At 38.0% G+C, this 18863-nt stretch overlaps 1 protein-coding gene and 1 pseudogene across 1 annotated transcript; one reads left to right on the plus strand and one right to left on the minus strand.

Moving 5' to 3' along the window:
- Positions 1 to 6870: 6870 nt before the first annotated feature.
- LOC120207142 lies at positions 6871 to 13569 on the minus strand (annotated as a pseudogene).
- A 1382-nt stretch (positions 13570 to 14951) lies between these two features.
- On the plus strand, positions 14952 to 15266 carry LOC120207144 (bZIP transcription factor 53-like). Its single transcript, XM_039206654.1, has one exon. It carries the CDS (start codon positions 14952 to 14954, stop codon positions 15264 to 15266), a length of 315 nt encoding a protein of 104 aa, XP_039062585.1.
- The last annotated feature ends 3597 nt before the right edge of the window (positions 15267 to 18863 follow it).

The raw sequence follows: 18863 nt of genomic DNA on the forward strand, positions 1-18863 counted from the left end.
GTAGGCTGTCCCCAACGCCAGGTTGAGAATAGCTTCCGTGGTAGACCTCCGGCAGTCAGAAAATTAAAAATATAGATAAAATTCAATGCATGTATAAATAATTACATAAATACATAGCTAAACAGTATTCATATGCAGTCATTAATATCATATGTGCTTCTGTAATGGGGAGTAATCCCTGCAAAATAATCCCTGCGAAAGAATCTCTGCATATAGATAGAAACATAAGACCCGGCTAAATTTAACAGAGAAAACATGACGAGAATGATACACAAAAGTCAACGATAGCAAGCCCAGTTCTAATCTTTCATAAATACCAATAACAGAAAAGTATAAGAAGTAAAAGTCATGGAAATTACTACAAATGCATTAAAAGAAGACAGAGATGATACACCCTATAGATGTGACCCACACTACTCGACTACCCTAGTCACAAGCCTCCATAATTTCCTATCATAGGTCATGTCTTCGGTAAGGCCTAAATCCATCAAATCAGATCTCAAGCAGTCTTCCCACTTCCGCCTTGGTCGTCCTTCCTTCTGACACCGTCGACTGTAATCGACTCTACCCTCCTGACCGCATCCGACGGTAGTAGCCTAAGGACATGCCCAAACCACCGTAGTCTTCCCTCCCTCAATTTTTCGAAAACAGACACCACCCCCAAGGACATCCTAATAGCAGAGTTTGTCGTCATATCCCACAGAGTCCTACCACATGTCCATCGAAGCATTCTCATTTCTGCGGCCTCTATCCTCCTTACGTGATCCTTCTTGGTTGCCCAACATTCTGATCCATACAACAGCGCTGGTCTTATTGCCATTCTATAAAATTTTCCCTTAAGTTTTAGAGGCACCTTCTTGTCACACAAAACTCCAGTAGCGACCCTCCACTTTAGCCATCCCGCCTTTATACGGTGTGTAACGTCATCATCTACACCCCCATCTTTATGTATCATAGACCCTAAGTACTTGAAACAATCCTTTGAGGGAAGAACGTGTCCTTCTATGCATACTTCTACATCTTCATCGTTTTGGTTCCCATTGAAGTTTGAACATAAATACTCTGTCTTTTCAATATTGATCCTTAAACCTTTTCTTCCAAAGCAGTCTTCCAGGTAGCCAGTCTACTATTCAACTCAGATTTTGTTTCAGCAACTAGGACAATGTCGTCAGCGAAAAGCATACACCAAGGTACACCGTCTGGTGTCGCACAATAGATGTCGTCCATAATCAAGGCGAAGATGTAAGGGCTAAGAGCCGACCCCTGGTGGAGTCCGATTTCCACCGGGAATGCCTCGGTGTCGCCAACTGTAGTCCTGACGTAAGTAGTAGATCTACAGTACATATCACGAATCGCCCGGATATAAGCAGTTGGGATCCGTCTCGTTTCCAAAGTCTTCCAGATCGTATCGCTTGCAATTTTTTTTACATCTCTTTTCACTTTTCATGCTATATATTGAGAGTCGGTAGCTCCATCGAGTGAAAAAGATGTGCGAGCATGATAAAGGAATATTTTTTCACTTTTTAAATTTTCATTCTTTTATTACAGTGGCGGAATGATAGGGTGAGCAAATTTGAATTTTTTTTATTTAAGACTTAAAGTTTTTTCATTAATATATGTGTTCCGTCCTAAACTTTTATGATACCATCTTAAAATTTGATCGTATAAAAATGTTATATTATTAATATGCATATCCACTTTAAAAAAATTTCTAGATCAACCGTGTTTTATTATATTAGGGATAAGCTATAATTTTAAAATAATATACACACCTTAATATATTTTATAAAAACTCAGTTTCCCAAGAAACAGAGATGGATCATGGGAAACTTCCATGGATTTCAATACCCTAGAAACTACAACAAATTCCGACCAAATGAACGACGAGTCGTGAAAAACGAGACACTAATTAGCTAATTATTTTCAAAGTTGTTACTCAAATCTGAAAATTTCCATCCATTGAGCAGATGTACATTTCCACTTGAATTCATTTCTGTTTGACCCAGCATTATGTGTATATAAATTCCAAAAGTGACAATGATTTTTGCGTAATTCATGCATGGTCGGCAGTCGACTAGAGCATGCGAAACATTTTCCTTTTAATTATTTTATGTTCAAGTGTTTTATACCTGCCGTGCTTGTCGTTTGATTTGGTCGGCAGCCATGAATTTTATTGTTTTTAGGCATAATGGCACTCATGCCCCTAATTTGGTCATCATCAGACCTTTGTTTAGGCCGTGAAAGTGATCGACAAATTTGTAATGTTTCTCGTGTTTGTAGGATCTTAAAGATACCAAACAATTGTGGGGTATAAACTGGGCCAAAATGAATGGTTCTAGACCCGTCAGTGCAGTTTAAGAAACTATAAATTGATGAGTCGGCTCACCATTGCCCAAGTTTGATGCGTATGATGTTCTGAAAGGGGGATACGGTGGAACCATAAGCATGTGAAATGGAAAGTCCAAAAATGCCGCTCCTCTCGTAAGTCGTAAAGGCCAACTGTTATTTCTTCTTTCGATTAGACCTTGCGAAAATATATCAAAATGATATTATTTTCAAAATTGAATAATTTAATTATGTGATGATTTCATACATCATTTACCATAGGTTTCGGGTAGCATTTCATTTTCTTGACTTTACCTCCGTCCTTGCCCGCCTTAGCTGTATACATGTAATGGTGATCTCACGCTCCCTCATCCTGTACGTGCATGCATGGAAGAACGAAGTTTTTAAATCTTAAAGAGAAGAAAGGTATCCATTTATTTGCCTCTTCAAGGCGGCTGAAACCAAACATCATTTCCAACAGGCAACAGAGATAAAATGTGTTTAGAGAGCGGTTAAACTATACAGTTTTTATCGTCCAGGCTGGAAAAAGACAGAGCTGAGTGAGCCTGTTTGGGATTCCTGCAATGATATATTGCATCGAGACGAACCACAATCAGATCGGCTAAAACGTCCAAGAATCATATTCCTGGGTGCGAACGCTAAAGGGTTTAACGCTTAGCCTGTTACACCCCACAAATTCATCACCATCACAAAAGTTAGAGAGCCTAAAGCTGGCAAGCCAATACATACGTATCCCATGATCCAGAAACGGCGTTCCTGTCGGGTCACTTTCTCTGTCCGAGAAATAAGGGTAAGCAAAACTAGACTCGATTCAAAAATCAAAATTTTCGACTCATTTGACTCGAAAAAACTCGACTCGAATTCAGTTCAAATCACAATTTCATAACCTCGACTCGACTCGAATTTTTTAAATTAAATCGAGTTGTAAAATGCAACTCTAATAACTCAAATTTTTTTTGTAACTAATGGATTTATTTTCAAGTTTTACTCGAGTCCTTGAATTTTATATGATATCTATATCTAATGAAAAATATGAATAAATATTTGTATTGTATATATGATTATAGAAAGTCATTTAAATTAAAATCAAATAATATTATAATATTAATATTTACAATTATACGCTCGTCGACCACCCACTAACTGGTTGTAACTCTTAATATCATCTCAAAACCTAAAATTTCCAAATACCCAATTCCTTAAATTCATTTGATCGATCGTGATAATCGATTGTTTAATCTACTGTGGAAACCAACCCGTAGCCATTTGATTGGCCGGTCGTTTGAATTTTGGCCGTTTAGCCATGAAAATTAAATGACGAAAAGAGAGGGGAGGGAGGGTAGGGCAAGGGAAGCACATTTTTTAATAATATTTATATTTTTAAAAATAATTTTTTCAAAATTCTAGATTTTGACGTGTCACTTAACGAGAATTTTAATGTCCGTTAAACAGAGATATCTAAAGCGGTAAAGTTTGTAACGTCATGCACCTAAAATGACAACGTTTATAACTTAACCAACTAGATGAGTCGAAAAATACTTCATGCACCTATTAAAAAAAAGTATAATTTGAACACTTATTTTATACTTGAGCCTTGTAGAAGTTTGTAAATGAAATTCAAATCATGACCACGCGTCACAAATAAATGGATAACGATTTTAATTTAACATCGTACGGCTCGACACCAAAGTGGTAACGTTAGGCATTTGAATGAGGTGAAAATACTTTAGACATTATTCGTGAAAACAAATATATTTTAAACACTTATTTTATACTTAAGCCTTATTTTTAATCAAATATAATTATTTTATTTTTATAATATTTTAAATTACTAATTTAATTTAAATCACGTATTTTTACTAAGATAAAATTACATGTTTAATTTTATTTTTTATTATAAATAATAATACTATATTTACTTTTATAATTATCCCTCCGACAAGCTTGATGTAAAAGGTTTCAATGGGCTTCAACATGCTAGTAATTGGACTATGACTTTTTCATAGCTTGGCATAACAAATCTAATTCCATTGTTTCCCATTGTCATTCATGTAATAATCACTAAGCAGTGTGTGTCTTAGTTACTTGAATGGATAATGTGATGAGCCAAGTGGTGTCATCATCGGAAGCCTCATTTATGGTCCAATTAAACTCGGTGCTGACTCAGTTCCACGCAGCTATTGCTGATTGTCGATCCACGAAACAGGGCAGGGATGGTGGGGAATATTTTGAAACAAAATATGCACCGCATCATGCCAATGCCGAATAAAACATCTGCTTCTTTATTTTAGACCCTGTTTGTCTTGGATAATCCAAGCTTAATTCAAATTTAAAACGAAATGGTGACTGGATTTGGAGTTGATTAAACAATATGGTAACTCATGAAAAGAGCTGTTGGGGTTGGATAATGACTGATGCCCTGTGACAGAGTGCCCTGTTTTTATGTTCTTGGATAATCCAAGCTTAATCAAATTTAAAAGAAATGGTGACTGGATTTGGATTGATTAACAATATGGTAACTCATGAAAAGAGCTGTTGGGGTTGGATAATGACTGATGCCCTGTGACAGAGTGCCATGATCCACACCGTCAGAAACTTCCCTTTGTCTCACTTCTTAAGTGAGAAGAAAACTCTCCTCGAAACAGAAATTCTGCACATTTTTTCTCAGATTTCAAATGACCAACTAGGTTTCATATTTCTCAGCAAATCTATGCCTTTTCCGGATTCTCTTAGTTTGGTTCTTCGAGTGCACAACTCTGGGTTTGACCTTTCGGGTTAGAAAGAAACGTACTTGATGGGCGGCAACATATCTGTTGAAGGGGATGGCGGCGGTCCTCTGTCGAGGCCAATACTCGGTGACATATCAGAGAGCTGCGCGGCCTTGATCTTAGCGCAGTTAAACCCGCCAGAGATTGCAAATTGGCTCGGTTGAACCAATCGTTTTGCACTGTTTCATCAGCTGATTTATATGGGAATCCAAACTACACTCGGATTATAAGTTCATCATGGAGAAAGTATGCTCGCTGATGCACTTTGGAAAATCGGCAGAAGAAAGAACTTTATGCCAGGTTGTGCAGGCCTAATCCCTTCGATGGTGGCACAAGGTTAGCATTATTTAGCTCTAGTTCTCATGGTTTTCTCTGTGGTTTAGGTTATGATCGAACAATGTTGACTATTGACCAACTATGTACAGGAGATATGGTTAGAGAAGAACACAGGTGGGGTTTGTTTATCGATTTCATCCAAGGCTTTGACAGTCACGGGATCAATGATCGGAGATATTGGAGTCATATTCCACAGAGGAATATAGGTGTGTTTTTCATTTCCAGATTTTAAATTTCTCTTCCATAGTGGAGTTGAAGAAAGGTACGATTGATATGATATGTCTTTTGGGACTTACGTTGTAATTAATCTTTTTCTTTCAGTCATATTTCTAACCCAAAATTCAAGCTCTTCCCTTCAATTTGGTCTTTGCTGCTGATATCCTACAGTAGCATACCTTCACAGACATGGTGGCTTGAAGTAGATGGAGAGCTCGAGTATCAATTCCCTGCAGGCACATATAGCCTATTCTTAGACTCAGCACGGGAAATCCTCGAAGAGATTCGGTCGTTGGGTTTGCAACTCAGAGCACATCCATGGATGGGACATAAAACCGGTCCAATTCCGGTTAACAACTTCAGACGGTCAGCATGCCCTATCTCGATGTCATTTAGACAATCCAGGGAATTGGGTTCTTTACCATGGCGGAGATTTGTTGTTGGGAACACGATGCATTGAAAAAAAATAAAATTTTCGAGGACACAGATCGATTGCACTCATACAAAAGGATGCCTTTGTGTCGATGCGCATTAATATACCCAATACCCCATTAGTGTAGGGAAAGAGGTAAATCATGTTAGTGAGGAACTAAGAGGTGTAAATACTAAATACCGACCACATGTAGAGGTTGTTTTGTAGCTCTCTCGTAGGGTTGTATCATGTGAGGAATAGTGCCCGCAATTTTTGTCTTCTGGTTAATATTTTTCTCAAAAACAGATTTACTGCAATGGTGTTTGTTCTGCAATGCCACACACTAGGAGCTTGATCCAGGTTGTTAAACTGGTGGTGTTGAATTAACTAATCGAATTGTTTTGTCCGGTAGGACCAATGCAGTTCTCGTCTCGTAACCGATGGAATCGAATCGAAAACAACTTGCCTTGATTACAAGCAATAGTGCCTTGGTTTTCATATAATTATGAACTACTGTTTCATACAGACTATGAAACAAAAGGTTACATGCAAGGGAAAGAAGGTGACAGAGAAAAAGGGGAAAATTTCATTATACAGAAGGAAAGATAGTTTTCTTCTCCTATTTTTGGATAAACAAACTTTTAAGCTTTCCTCTTCTAACTCTCGAGTTGCTTCTTGGCAGTGATTTCCATCTCTGAAGCTTCTTGAGATACCCGATTGCTCCATATGATCATGAGCTTTTTGCACTATTTACTCGACAAGAGAGATGATAAGCTTGAAACGCATCCTTCTTTACAGTGTTTTGGGGGCTTGGATCGAGCAACTGTACCAGATTCGGCACGATTTTATCCTTTTTGACTTCTCTGCAATTTTGAGAGATGGTACTAAGCTTGATAGGGCTTGAGCAGCTACCTCTCTCGCACTGTTGATTAGCTTCGAGAATCTGATGAGAAGACTGTACCAGATTCGGCACGCTTTTATCATCCTTTTTGACTTCTCTGCAATTTTGAGAGATGGTTACTAAGCTTGATAGGGCTTGAGCAGCTACCTCTCTCGCACTGTTTGATTTAGCTTCGAGAATTCTGATGAGAAGAGTGATGCAGCCAGCTTCACCCACCAGTTTTTTCATTTCACTCGAACTGCAAACTCAGCAGATGGCTGATGCAGCAGCTTGTTGTGCGCCTAATGATCCGGATTTAAGCACGTGAACTAATCGAGAGAGGAAATCAAGTGACATCAGGACTTCTGTAGAAACCGAACGAACCCAATTCCTCAAGGCTGCAACCGGAGATTCCTGGGGCAAAGGGCCATCGAGGTATACCAATAGACTATGAATTCCACCTTCGGATATGACAGACCTTCTCAGATTCTCATTGCTGACAGTTAGATTTTGCAAGCACTCTGCAGCATATTCTTTGGAACCCAACAAAATTCCGCAGTCGAGGAGATTGATCATGACCTTTATTATTCCTTCCTCAGCTAGTATTTGTCTAATCTCAGGAACAGAGGATATGTTTTTTAATGTACAAGCAGCTGCCGCCTGTGAAACGGTGTCTCTCCAACTTGACAGATTTCAATTAGAGGTCGAACCCCACCATGGACAACAATTGCACGGGCTGTTTCTTCAGTCATCGATAATCTCTGCAGCGAAATTGTTGCCTTTTCTCTACCAACAGTGCTGCCAGATTCGACAAGCCTTATGAGAGGCGGCAAAACACCTTCTGAAACAAGCCAGCTCTCACAACTACCAGATTCTGCAAGCGAGCAGATTACAGTCGCCGTCTTTTCCTGGATACAAGGTGAAGTTGATGTTAACAGCTGGATAATAGCAGCGATATTACTCCGTCTCATAACAGATAATACACTCTTTTCATCCTCCTTCATGACCTCAACAAGGCTGTCCACCGCTTTGTGCTTCGCTTCCAAGTTCCCAATCTGAAGCCGTGCAAGCAATTCCTTTAGATGGAAACGTGCTGTGGTCTCCGACTCCGATGAAGAACCAACAGAAGATAAAGTAGCTTCACCGAGTACACCAATCTTGATAAGAAGTCCGATATCCCGTAAATTCAGATCCAATTTCCCCGACAGTGCATCAAGATCACTCTGCTTCTTAAGCTTTCCCTCAAACTTCTCCTTTAGACATAAATCTGCCAATTCAATTGCTTCCTTCAATGTTTTTGATTCTCCTTACAAGGAGCATTTTTCAAGAAGCAAGGATGGCTCGACAAGTCCGATATGAGCGATGTGATTGTTGACTAAGCACCGAAAGGTGCATATTAAATGCACAGAAAAAAATGAGTTGTTTTGTTGATTTTTTGGACAATTGCTAAATCAAAATTTAGTCATTAAACTTTAGGGTATTTATAAATTAGTCCTTAGTTTTCAACTATAAATACCCTAGCTCATTTAGCTTCAAAATCATCCCAAAGCATTCTAGCTTTCTTCCAATACTAGAGAGATTTTAGAGAGTTTTTTGAGAGTTGTTTTCTCTTTTTTTTTTATCTAGAGAGAATTATCATTGTTTTCTCCTTAGTAGATCGAGAGAGGTTGTAATTCCTATTTTCTCATAGTGAAATTCTTCTACCGTTGCCCGTGGTTTTTACCCTAAATATTTTAGGGGGTTTCCACGTAAATTTTGTGCCTCTTTTATCTTCAATTTTATTTTCTCAAATTATCAGTTGCGATTTTGCTCTATCCGATAGCCGTCTTCCGCAACAATTGGTATCAGAACTAGATTAGAGTGTGTAATATCTGCTTATTGTCTTTGTGGTTGCCACCAAAAGGTGGATCCTCCAACATAAGAAAGTAAGAAGGTATTACCCATTCTTTGAAGGTTCCAGAGAACTATTCACGATAGTGAAATAGTGGGAGCTATCCGTAATAGAAGCTATGACAACGAAATTTGATATTGAAAAATTCAATGGGAGAAATTTCTCACTGTGGAAATTAAAGATGAAGGCCATCCTGAGAATAGACGGGTGTCTAGCGGCTATCAATGAAAGGCCGGTGGATTTCGCAGATGACAACAAATGGAACGAGATGGACGGAAATGCTATGGCAAACTTTCATCTAGCATTAGCATATGAAGTATTGTCAAGCATCGAGGAGAAGAAGACAGTTAAGGAGATATGGATCATCTCACCAAATTGTACGAGGCCACATCGTTGCACAATAAAATTTTCCTTAAAAGGAAATTGTACACTCTCCGTATGCCAGAATCTACTTCAGTGACAGAGCACTTAAATACACTGAACACCTTATTTTCTCAGCTTACATCCTTAAGCTGTAAAATAGGAGAACAAGAACGTGCTGAACTTCTACTTCAAAGTTTACCGGATTCGTATGATCAACTCATCATCAACTTGACAAACAATAATGTCACCAGTCTAGTCTTCGATGACGTTGCAGCTGTTGTTCTACAAGAAGAAAATCGGCGCAAGAACAAGGAAGACGGACAAGTAAATCTGCAACAAGCAGAGGCATTGACAACGATGAGAGGGAGATCAACAGAACGTGACCAAAGCAGCAGTCACAAACATGGTAGATCGAAGTCGAGAAGCAAGAAGAATTTAAAGTGCTACCACTGTGGAAAGAAGGGTCACTTGAAGAAGGATTGTTGGAGTCTCAATAAAAACTCCAATCCACAAGGCAATACCGCAAACACTTCAGATGATGGAGATGCTCTATGCTGTGAAGCGTCAACCACCGTGGAAGGAAGAAAACGATTTGCAGATATATGGCTCATTGATTCAGGAGCAACATATCACATGACCTCAAGAAGAGAATGGTTCCATCATTATGAACCTGTCTCAGGAGGATCTGTTTATAGTTGCAATGATCATGCCTTAGATATCGTTGGCGTGGGAACCATCAAATTGAAGATGTATGATGGAACAATTAAAGTTGTTCGAGATGTGCGGCACGTGAAAGGCTTGAAGAAAAATTTATTATCCTACGGATTGTTGGATAATAATGCAAGCAAGATTAAAACACAAAAAGGAATCATGAAGGTGTTCCGTGGAGCGCTTGTGGTGCTGAAAGGCGAAAAGATAGCTGCAAACTTGTACATGCTGAAGGTAGAGACTTTGCTAGAAGAAGAAGCCTCTGTTGCCTCATGTAGTTCAGATTCTGCAATGCTATGACATAAGAAACTTGGACACATGTCAGAACAAGGAATGAAAGTCCTTGTGGAGCAAAAGCTACTTCCCAGCTTAACAAAGGTATCACTTCCTTTGTGTGAGCATTGTATAACAAGTAAGCAACACCGGTTGAAATTCAACACATCAAATTCTAGAGGCAAAAGTGTTCTAGAATTGGTTCACTCTGACGTATGGCAAGCATCGGTCACATCCCTAGGCGGAGCAAAATACTTTGTCTCATTTTATTGATGACTACTCTAGGAGATGTTGGGTGTACCCTATTAAGAAGAAGTCAGATGTGTTTGTAACTTTCAAAAACTTCAAAGCGCGAGTGGAACTTGATTCTGGAAATAAGATCAAGTGTTTCAGAACAGATAATGGAGGAGAATACACAAGCGAAGAATTTGATGACTTTTGCAAGAGAGAAGGCATCAAAAGACAGTTTACAGTGGCAAACACTCCTCAACAAAATGGAGTGGCAGAGCGGATGAATAGAACCTTGTTAGAAAGAACACGAGCAATGTTGAGGGATGCAGGCCTAGAAAAATCATTCTGGGCAGAAGCAGTCAATACCGCCTGTTATTTGGTGAATCGAGCTCCATCAACTGCAATAGAGCTGAAGACACCAATGGAGATGTGGACTGGTAAACCAGCTGATTATTCAAACCTCCATGTATTTTGGAAGTATTGTGTACGTGATGTACAACTCCCAAGAAATCTCAAAGTTGGATCCAAAATCCAGGAAATGCAAATTCTTGGGGTATGCTGATGGAGTCAAGGGGTATCGCTTGTGGGATCCCACTGCCCGCAAAGTGATCATTAGCAGGGATGTTATCTTTGTAGAAGATAAGCTACAAAGAAAAGAAGACGATGATAGCGCTGAAAAGTCAGAGACTACACATATACATGTGGAAAAGGAGGTTGAACAAGGAGATTCTTCTGAAGCAGAACCAGTATATGATGAACGAGAACCAGAGAGTTCTGAAACTCCAACAACTCGTCAATCAGATCGTGTGAGAAGACGTCCCAATTGGCACTCAGATTATGTTATAGAAGGTAATATTGCATACTGCCTTTTAACAGAGGACGGTGAGCCATCAACATACCAAGAGGCAATAAACAGCTCAGATGCTTCACTATGGATGATGGCGATGCAAGAGGAAATCGAAGCCCTTCATAAAAATAATACATGGGACCTTGTGCCACTACCACAAGGAAGGAAGCCAATTGGTAACAAATGGGTCTTCAAAATCAAGCGAAATGGTGACGATCAAGTTGAGAGGTATCGTGCAAGATTGGTGGTCAAAGGATATGCTCAAAAAAGGTATTGATTTCAATGAAATATTTCTCCTGTGGTTCGACTAACAACAGTTAGAGTAGTTTTGGCAATGTGTGCTACATTGAACTTACATCTAGAGCAACTAGATGTTAAAACAGCTTTTCTTCATGGAAATCTTGAAGAAGAGATTTACATGCTCCAGCCTGAAGGATTTGAAGAAAAAGAAAAGAAGAACTTGGTTTGCAGGTTGAACAAATCTCTGTACGGTCTAAAGCAGGCACCGAGGTGTTGGTATAAGAGATTTGATTCCTTCATTATGTGCCTTGGATACAGCAGACTTAATACAGACCCTTGTGCTTATTTTAAGAGGTCCGGTGATAACGATTTTGTTATATTGCTGTTGTATGTGGATGACATGTTGGTTGCAGGACCCAACAAAGATCATATTGAAGAATTGAAGGCACAACTAGCTAGGGAATTTGAAATGAAGGACTTGGGATCAAAAAACAAGATTCTAGGGATGCAAATTCACCGAGACATAAGTAATAGGAAGATTTGGCTTTCACAAAAGAATTACTTGAAGAAGATCTTGTCACGATTCAGCATGCAAGATTGTAAGCCAATTTCTACCCCTCTTCCTATTAACTTCAAATTATCCTCCAGTATGAGTCCTAGCAGTGAAGAAGAGAGGATGGAGATGTCTCGAGTACCGTATGCATCAGCAGTGGGAAGTTTAATGTTCGCTATGATATGCACAAGACCAGACATTGCACAAGCAGTGGGAGTGGTTAGTCGGTACATGGCGAATCCAGGCAAAGAGCATTGGAATACAGAGAAGAGGATCTTGAGATACATCAAAGGGACCTCAAATGTTGCATTATGTTACGGAGGATCAAACTTACTAATCAATGGTTAAGTAGATTCTGACTATGCAGGGGATTTGGATAAAAGCAAATCTACTACAAGATATGTGTTTAAAATTGCTGGTGGAGCTGTAAGTTGGGTTTCAAAATTGCAGTCAGTCGTGGCTACGTCCACAACAGAGGCAGAATATGTAGCAGCTACACAAGTCAGTAAAGAAGCAATTTGGTTGAAGATGCTATTGGAGGAGCTTGGGCACAATCAAGAGTATGTTTCTCTGTTTTGTGACAGTCAAAGCGCCTTGCATCTAGCAAGGAATCCATCATTTCATTCAAGGACAAAGCACATACGAGTTCAATACTATTTCATTCGTGAAAAGGTGGAAGAAGGGACGGTAGATATGCAGAAGATTCATACCAAAGACAACATAACAGATTTCATGACGAAGGCGATCAATACCGATAAATTTACTTGGTGTCGATCCTCTTGTGGCCTGTCAGAGACGTAAGCAACATGATGGTACAAGGTAGAAAGAATTGTGTGAAGATATGATTGTTCCAATCAAATCTTCAAGTGGGAGATTGTTGACTAAGCACCGAAAGGTGCATATTAAATGCACCGAAAAAATGAGTTGTTTTGTTGATTTTTTGGACAATGGCTAAATCAAAATTTAGTCATTAAACTTTAGGGTATTTACAAATTAGTCCTTAGTTTTCAACTATAAATACCCTAGCTCATTTAGCTTCAAAATCATCCCAAAGCATTCTAGCTTTCTTCCAATACTAGAGAGATTTTAGAGAGTTTTTTGAGAGTTGTTTTCTCCTTTTTTTTATCTAGAGAGAATTATCATTGTTTTCTCCTTGATAGATCGAGAGAGATTGTAATTCCTATTTTCTCATAGTGAAATTCTTCTACCGTTGCCCGTGGTTTTTACCCTAAATATTTTAGGGGTTTTTCACGTAAATTTTGTGCCTCTTTTATCTTCAATTTTATTTTCTCAAATTATTAGTTGCGATTTTGCTCTATCCGATAGCCGTCTTCCGCAACAGTGATCTGCTCCAATTTGGAAATTATCATCTTCAACCTACCAGGGAACCCCTTCACCTCCCTTGCCTTAACAAGTGCCATGGGAACAAGCTTTTTAGCGTAGGATAACAATTCCCCAGCCGATCGAGCGTCAGCTGAAATCCCATTTCCAGTATCTTCTCCCATGATTCAGATATGGATTTAGATATTACAAGAGCTTCATCAATTGGAATTCATAGAAACTGATAAGTATAACTTGTCATTGTTCTTTTTGTCCTTTTCTTACTATTTTACCAGTTTTGTTGTATTACCCCGCCAACCGTGCATTGTCTGGGGAAAAACTACACACTTCCCCTTCGCAGTTCCCATAAATTTTATCCTCTGTACAACATTCAGGCCACTGCTTAACTTGATGCTTTATCGAGAGTAAAATAGGCAAATTTCATCACTTGTCACTAGTTTATCATTAATATAATGAATGATTCATGCAGTTAACCTAATGTTATAAACATTTCATTTTATAATTATGCGTGTAACAATTGTTTGAGTTTTTGGTTATAATTGAGTGACTAGATTGTAATAATCAATAAATTATATTATCTCATTATTATAATTGATCAATAAAATGATCTAATTGTAATTAAAAACTTATCACCGGTTTTAGATTTAATGATAGAGTGATGTATTTGTAACGATCAATTAATCAAGAGATGTATTTGTAACTTCTTAAACTTTAATGATCAATTTATAACTTTATTAATAATTGAGTAATATATGTATTATTTATCATTAAAAATTTTTTGTTAGTATTTTTTAAAATTAAATAATCAAATAAGAATCTAACCTTGTATTACTTGATAAAGCTTGTAACCTCCTTAAAAGAAATCTCACATTCTCTGCATATCTTACAAAATTTGGATACGAGGGGATTTAGTTAAGTATTAATAAAGCATTCATCAATTAAATTAAAGCCTTCCACCGTAAATATTGTTGATTTACTCACAGCTGAGTTGTAATCATATATTTAAATTGGCAAATATTATTGAATTTCGGTAAAGCAGTAGATAAAGATAATTTTAAAAGATATATTTATTTAAAGAAAATATTTTAAAGCTAATGAAATAATTAAAAAGATATTAATGAATCTGAAAAGTAAAATCTTTTAAATGCGCTCCCAAAAAGGCAGTCTCCTCCTCTGCCTATAAAAGTTGACCTTCGTCCTCCCTTTAACACATTCTTCAGCTTTCACATAGCTCGAATTGTCCTGTGTTTTCTGTTTATTGTTCGTCAAACATCTAAATATAAGTGTTCTTATTTTCTCTTCGAGTCTTTGCTCTGTGAATCATTATGGGGTCACCATCCGAGTGAACGTAGGTTTTCCATGAGTTACGCCCTTCCGATGCATGGTATCCACATCCTTCAATCGTTTTCTGTTGTCTTTCTTTATTGGTTCTTTGTTGTCGATTGATCTGCTCCTCTAAAGCCGACCTCTTTAGTTTGTTATTAGTTCAATTTATTTATTCCGATCAACTCTTTAAAAAACAAAACAAAAAAATTTCCCCCCTGAGATGGCTACCGTGCAAAAGCCGGCGAGTTCCTTGGATTTCGACGAGAAGAAAAGGAAGAAGATGGAGTCGAACCGTGAATCGGCAAGGAAGTCACGTGAGAAGAAAAAGAAGCAGATGGATGATTTGACCAACGAAGTGAGCGCATTGCAGGAAGAGAAGAACGACTTAATCAAAAAAGTCATCCTCTACACCGAACGATTCATGAATTCGGAATCTGCAAACAACGCGTTAAGGGCTCAAGCAACGGAATATACCAACCGGATAAAATCCCTGAAGACGACGCTGCAGCTGCATTATGCGAGACAAGGCAGCTGATATGATGGATATCTGATGGATGGACTTCTCTTCCTTGTCGGGATCGGTTTAATTGATCTTTAATCGCTCATAGTAATTCTTAGGTATTATATATAGCCATAGGAAAGTATAGCAAAATGATTTCATAGAAATTACAATCCATATCATCTTTACATTATTCATAAAGTTATTGTTATTATGAATATTTGAAATAAAATCTTTTATCTTATAGTATATAATTAGATTGATGTTAATTTAGATTTATAACATACAATTGAATTGATATTAGTTTATTATATGTTAGATACATGTTACATGTATTTCATTTGTATGCATTAGTATTACAATGTTTCGTATCAATTTCAAAATAAATAAAATAAAGTTACATAATATAATTAAGTTGACAAGCAAGATTGCATTTAATAATTTAATTAAACTTATTGTCAAATAAAATTGATAACTACCTCCAAACATTAGGATTTATGCGGAGGTGCAAGGATTATTTTAATGCAAATAAATGGATTTTACTCCTATCAGAAACCTGCAAAGCTCTGCTATATGGGAAGTGGGCATTTGGTAGGAAGCAGGGGTGGGTCAATTACATCCTCATTGGGAAAATGATTAAATTTAACTTAATGTGTTAAATTAAAATGTAAAAAAAAATTGCATACTCATTATTTTTAAGAAAAAAATTAAAATTTTATACCCTATTTTTAAATTTCTGAATCTGTTTCCAAAATGCTTCCAGAAAAGTTGTACGATAAGTTGAATCAAGCCAATGAAGCTAGAGATGCCAAGCTTTTTGGAATCGGTCCCGAAAGATGGTTGTGCGACAGATTCAAGACGCGTAGCTCGATATGGTTTGTCATCTCAACCGGGATTTCTCCTATAAGATGGTTGCTTGAGGGTCTATGTGTTCACGTTTGCCTTGACGCTGTTGTATTCGGGATCTCTTCCTCTTGTTACTACCTTTATTAGCCCTTCGAATACATCGCTGCCCTTTCCGTTCACCAGTGCGGTCAGGATACCGATACACTTAGGAATTGACATTGAAATATTATTGCCGGAAATATCTAATATGTGAACGTTTTGAAGCCTGCACCACTCATCAGGTATGTTCCCATTGAAAATGTTGGAGCCGAGACGCAGTATGAATAATGAAGACAGATTCAGTACCAACAAAGGCAGAGTCCCTGACATTTTATTTCCTCTGAGGTCCATGCTTGTCAAACCTGAGCAGTTCCGCAACGAAGGGATTTCGCCATCCAGATTGTTGTTGCTCAACAACAGATCACTCAGAGAAGAGGGATTCTCCCGCTCAGATGGTCCTTGAAACATATAATTTCTCAAATCTTGGCATCGAGACTGTTAGATTTGTCTAGAAATTAAGTTGAAAAGTTAGAAATTTCATCTTGGTTGGTGGCCAACTTATTGAAAATTTCATCTTGGTTGGTGGACAAACTTTGAACATGTGAATTTCATTTTTGGTGGCTAACTTGTACACATTGGAAAATTCTTTGGTAGGTGGCCAAACTTTGAACATATTGTTCTTAAAACTCAACTATAAATAGGCCTAAGTATTTCCATTAGAAATCATCCCAAAAAAATAAGTTCTCTCTTCCTCTTGTATTCTTCATTCTCCTACTTTGGGAATTCTAAAGAATTCCATTTGTTGTAATATTGGCGATATAGTGAAGTTATCATCCGGTGTGGTGCCCGAGGAGTAGACGATATTCTCGTCGAACCTCGTAAATTTGGTGTGTTCTCTCTTTTATTGTTTTTATTCGGTTCTTTTCCATTGTGTTTCAATATTCAATAGTTTGATAGGTTTATCCACTGTGCAACCTTTTGTGGTTTTAATCTTGACATTTTAGGTCAATTTTAAAACTACGTTCGTGTGGGAAATAACCTGTTTTCCCCAACAATTGGTATCATAGCTTCAGTTGAGGTTATCCTGGTGGTTACGTTGCTGAAAAGATTCAGTTCGTGATATTGAATATTGTTCTTTAGAATTAAAATGCAAAAATACGGATCAGTTGAGACATCAAGCTCTTCTTCTGGACCGGTGAGGAGGGTGATGTCAAATGCAAATTTCTCAATGGAGTTGTTCGATGGATCCGATCATTTTAGCATATAGCAAGGCGAGGTGTTAGACGCTTTATTCCAACAAGGTCTAGACATCGCCATTGAGGAAGAAAAGCCCGAATATATGGAGGAGAAAGAATGGGGAACAATCAATCATTTGGCGTGCATCACGATTCGATCTTATCTTTCCAGGGAGTAGAAGTATGGCTACAAGAACGAGACTTCTGTAAGTAAGATGTGGAAAGCTTTGGATGAAGAATTCCTGAAGAAAAGCTCTCAGAGAATCATCTCCACATGAAGAAAATATTGTTCAGATTTGATTATCAACCAGACACTAGTATGAATGAACACATCACTGCGTTCAATGAGCTAGTGGAAAACTTATTGGGCATGGATGAAACCTTCAAAGATGAAGATTTGGCTTTGATGTTGTTGTCATCTCTTCCAGATGAATTTGAGCACCTTGAGACAATGTTACTTCATGGTAAGGATAATGTTACCCTTAAAGATGTAACTACTGCTTTGTATAGTTATGAACTCAGGAAGAAAACCAAGAAGGAGAGCAAGTACGAAGTAGCGGAGACCATGGTGGAAAGAGGTCGCTCAAAAAGTCAAAAGCCAAAGTGGAGAGGGAGATCAAAGTCGAAGTCCAGACTGGGAAAAGATGAAAGTGTCTTTTGTCATGAGAAAGGCTATTAGAAGAAAGATTGTCCGAAGCTGAAGAAGAAAGGAAAAGCTGCTCCAGATGCATGTGTTGCAGAGAATGATTCACATGACTCTGATATATCATTGGTTGCTTCATCAATAATATTCCATTCCAATGAGTGGATATTAGATTCGGGTTGCACCTATCATATGTCCCCTAATCGAGAGTGGTTCTCCGATTTAGTGGAACTAAATGCAGGAGTTGTTTATATGGTAAATGACAATGCCTGTAAAACTGTTGGGATAGGTTCAATTCCATTTAAGAATCAAGATAGATCAACCAGAGTTCTGACAGATGTCCGATACATGCCCAGTTTGAAGAAAAATTTCATCTCGTTGGGAGCATTGGAATCCAAAGGCTCAGTAGTCACTATGAGAGATGGAGTTTTAAAAGTCACATATGGCGCACTTGTGATGATGAAGGGCATCAGGAAAAATAATTTGTATTACTACCAAGGTAGTACAATTATTGGAGCAATTGTAACATCTTCCGGATGTGATGATTTGGACGCAACCCAGTTGTGGCATATGCGGTTGGGACATGCTGGAGAGAAATCCTTGCAAATTCTGGAAAAGAAAGGATTGTTGAAAGGTGCAAAGGCTTGCAAATTGAACATTTGCGAGCATTGTGTTCTTAGAAAGTAGAAGAGAGTGAAGTTTGACACCACTATACATAATACAAAAGGTATTGTAGATTGTATTCACTCAGATGTATGGGGTCCTTCAAAGACATCGTCTTTGGGAGGAAACCATTATTTTGTAACTTTTGTAGATGACTTTTCCAGAAGAGTTTGGGGTGTATCCGATGAAGTCTAAAGATGAAGTGCT

The sequence above is a fragment of the Hibiscus syriacus genome, unplaced genomic scaffold (assembly GCF_006381635.1).
Source record: "Hibiscus syriacus cultivar Baekdansim isolate YM2019G1 unplaced genomic scaffold, ASM638163v2 tig00014370_pilon, whole genome shotgun sequence".
Taxonomy (NCBI): domain Eukaryota; kingdom Viridiplantae; phylum Streptophyta; class Magnoliopsida; order Malvales; family Malvaceae; genus Hibiscus; species Hibiscus syriacus.

Coding starts and splice junctions, on each gene's coding strand:
- LOC120207144 (XM_039206654.1), top strand. CDS start 14,952: ATGGCTACCGTGCAAAAGCCGGCGAGTTCCTTGGATTTCGACGAGAAG.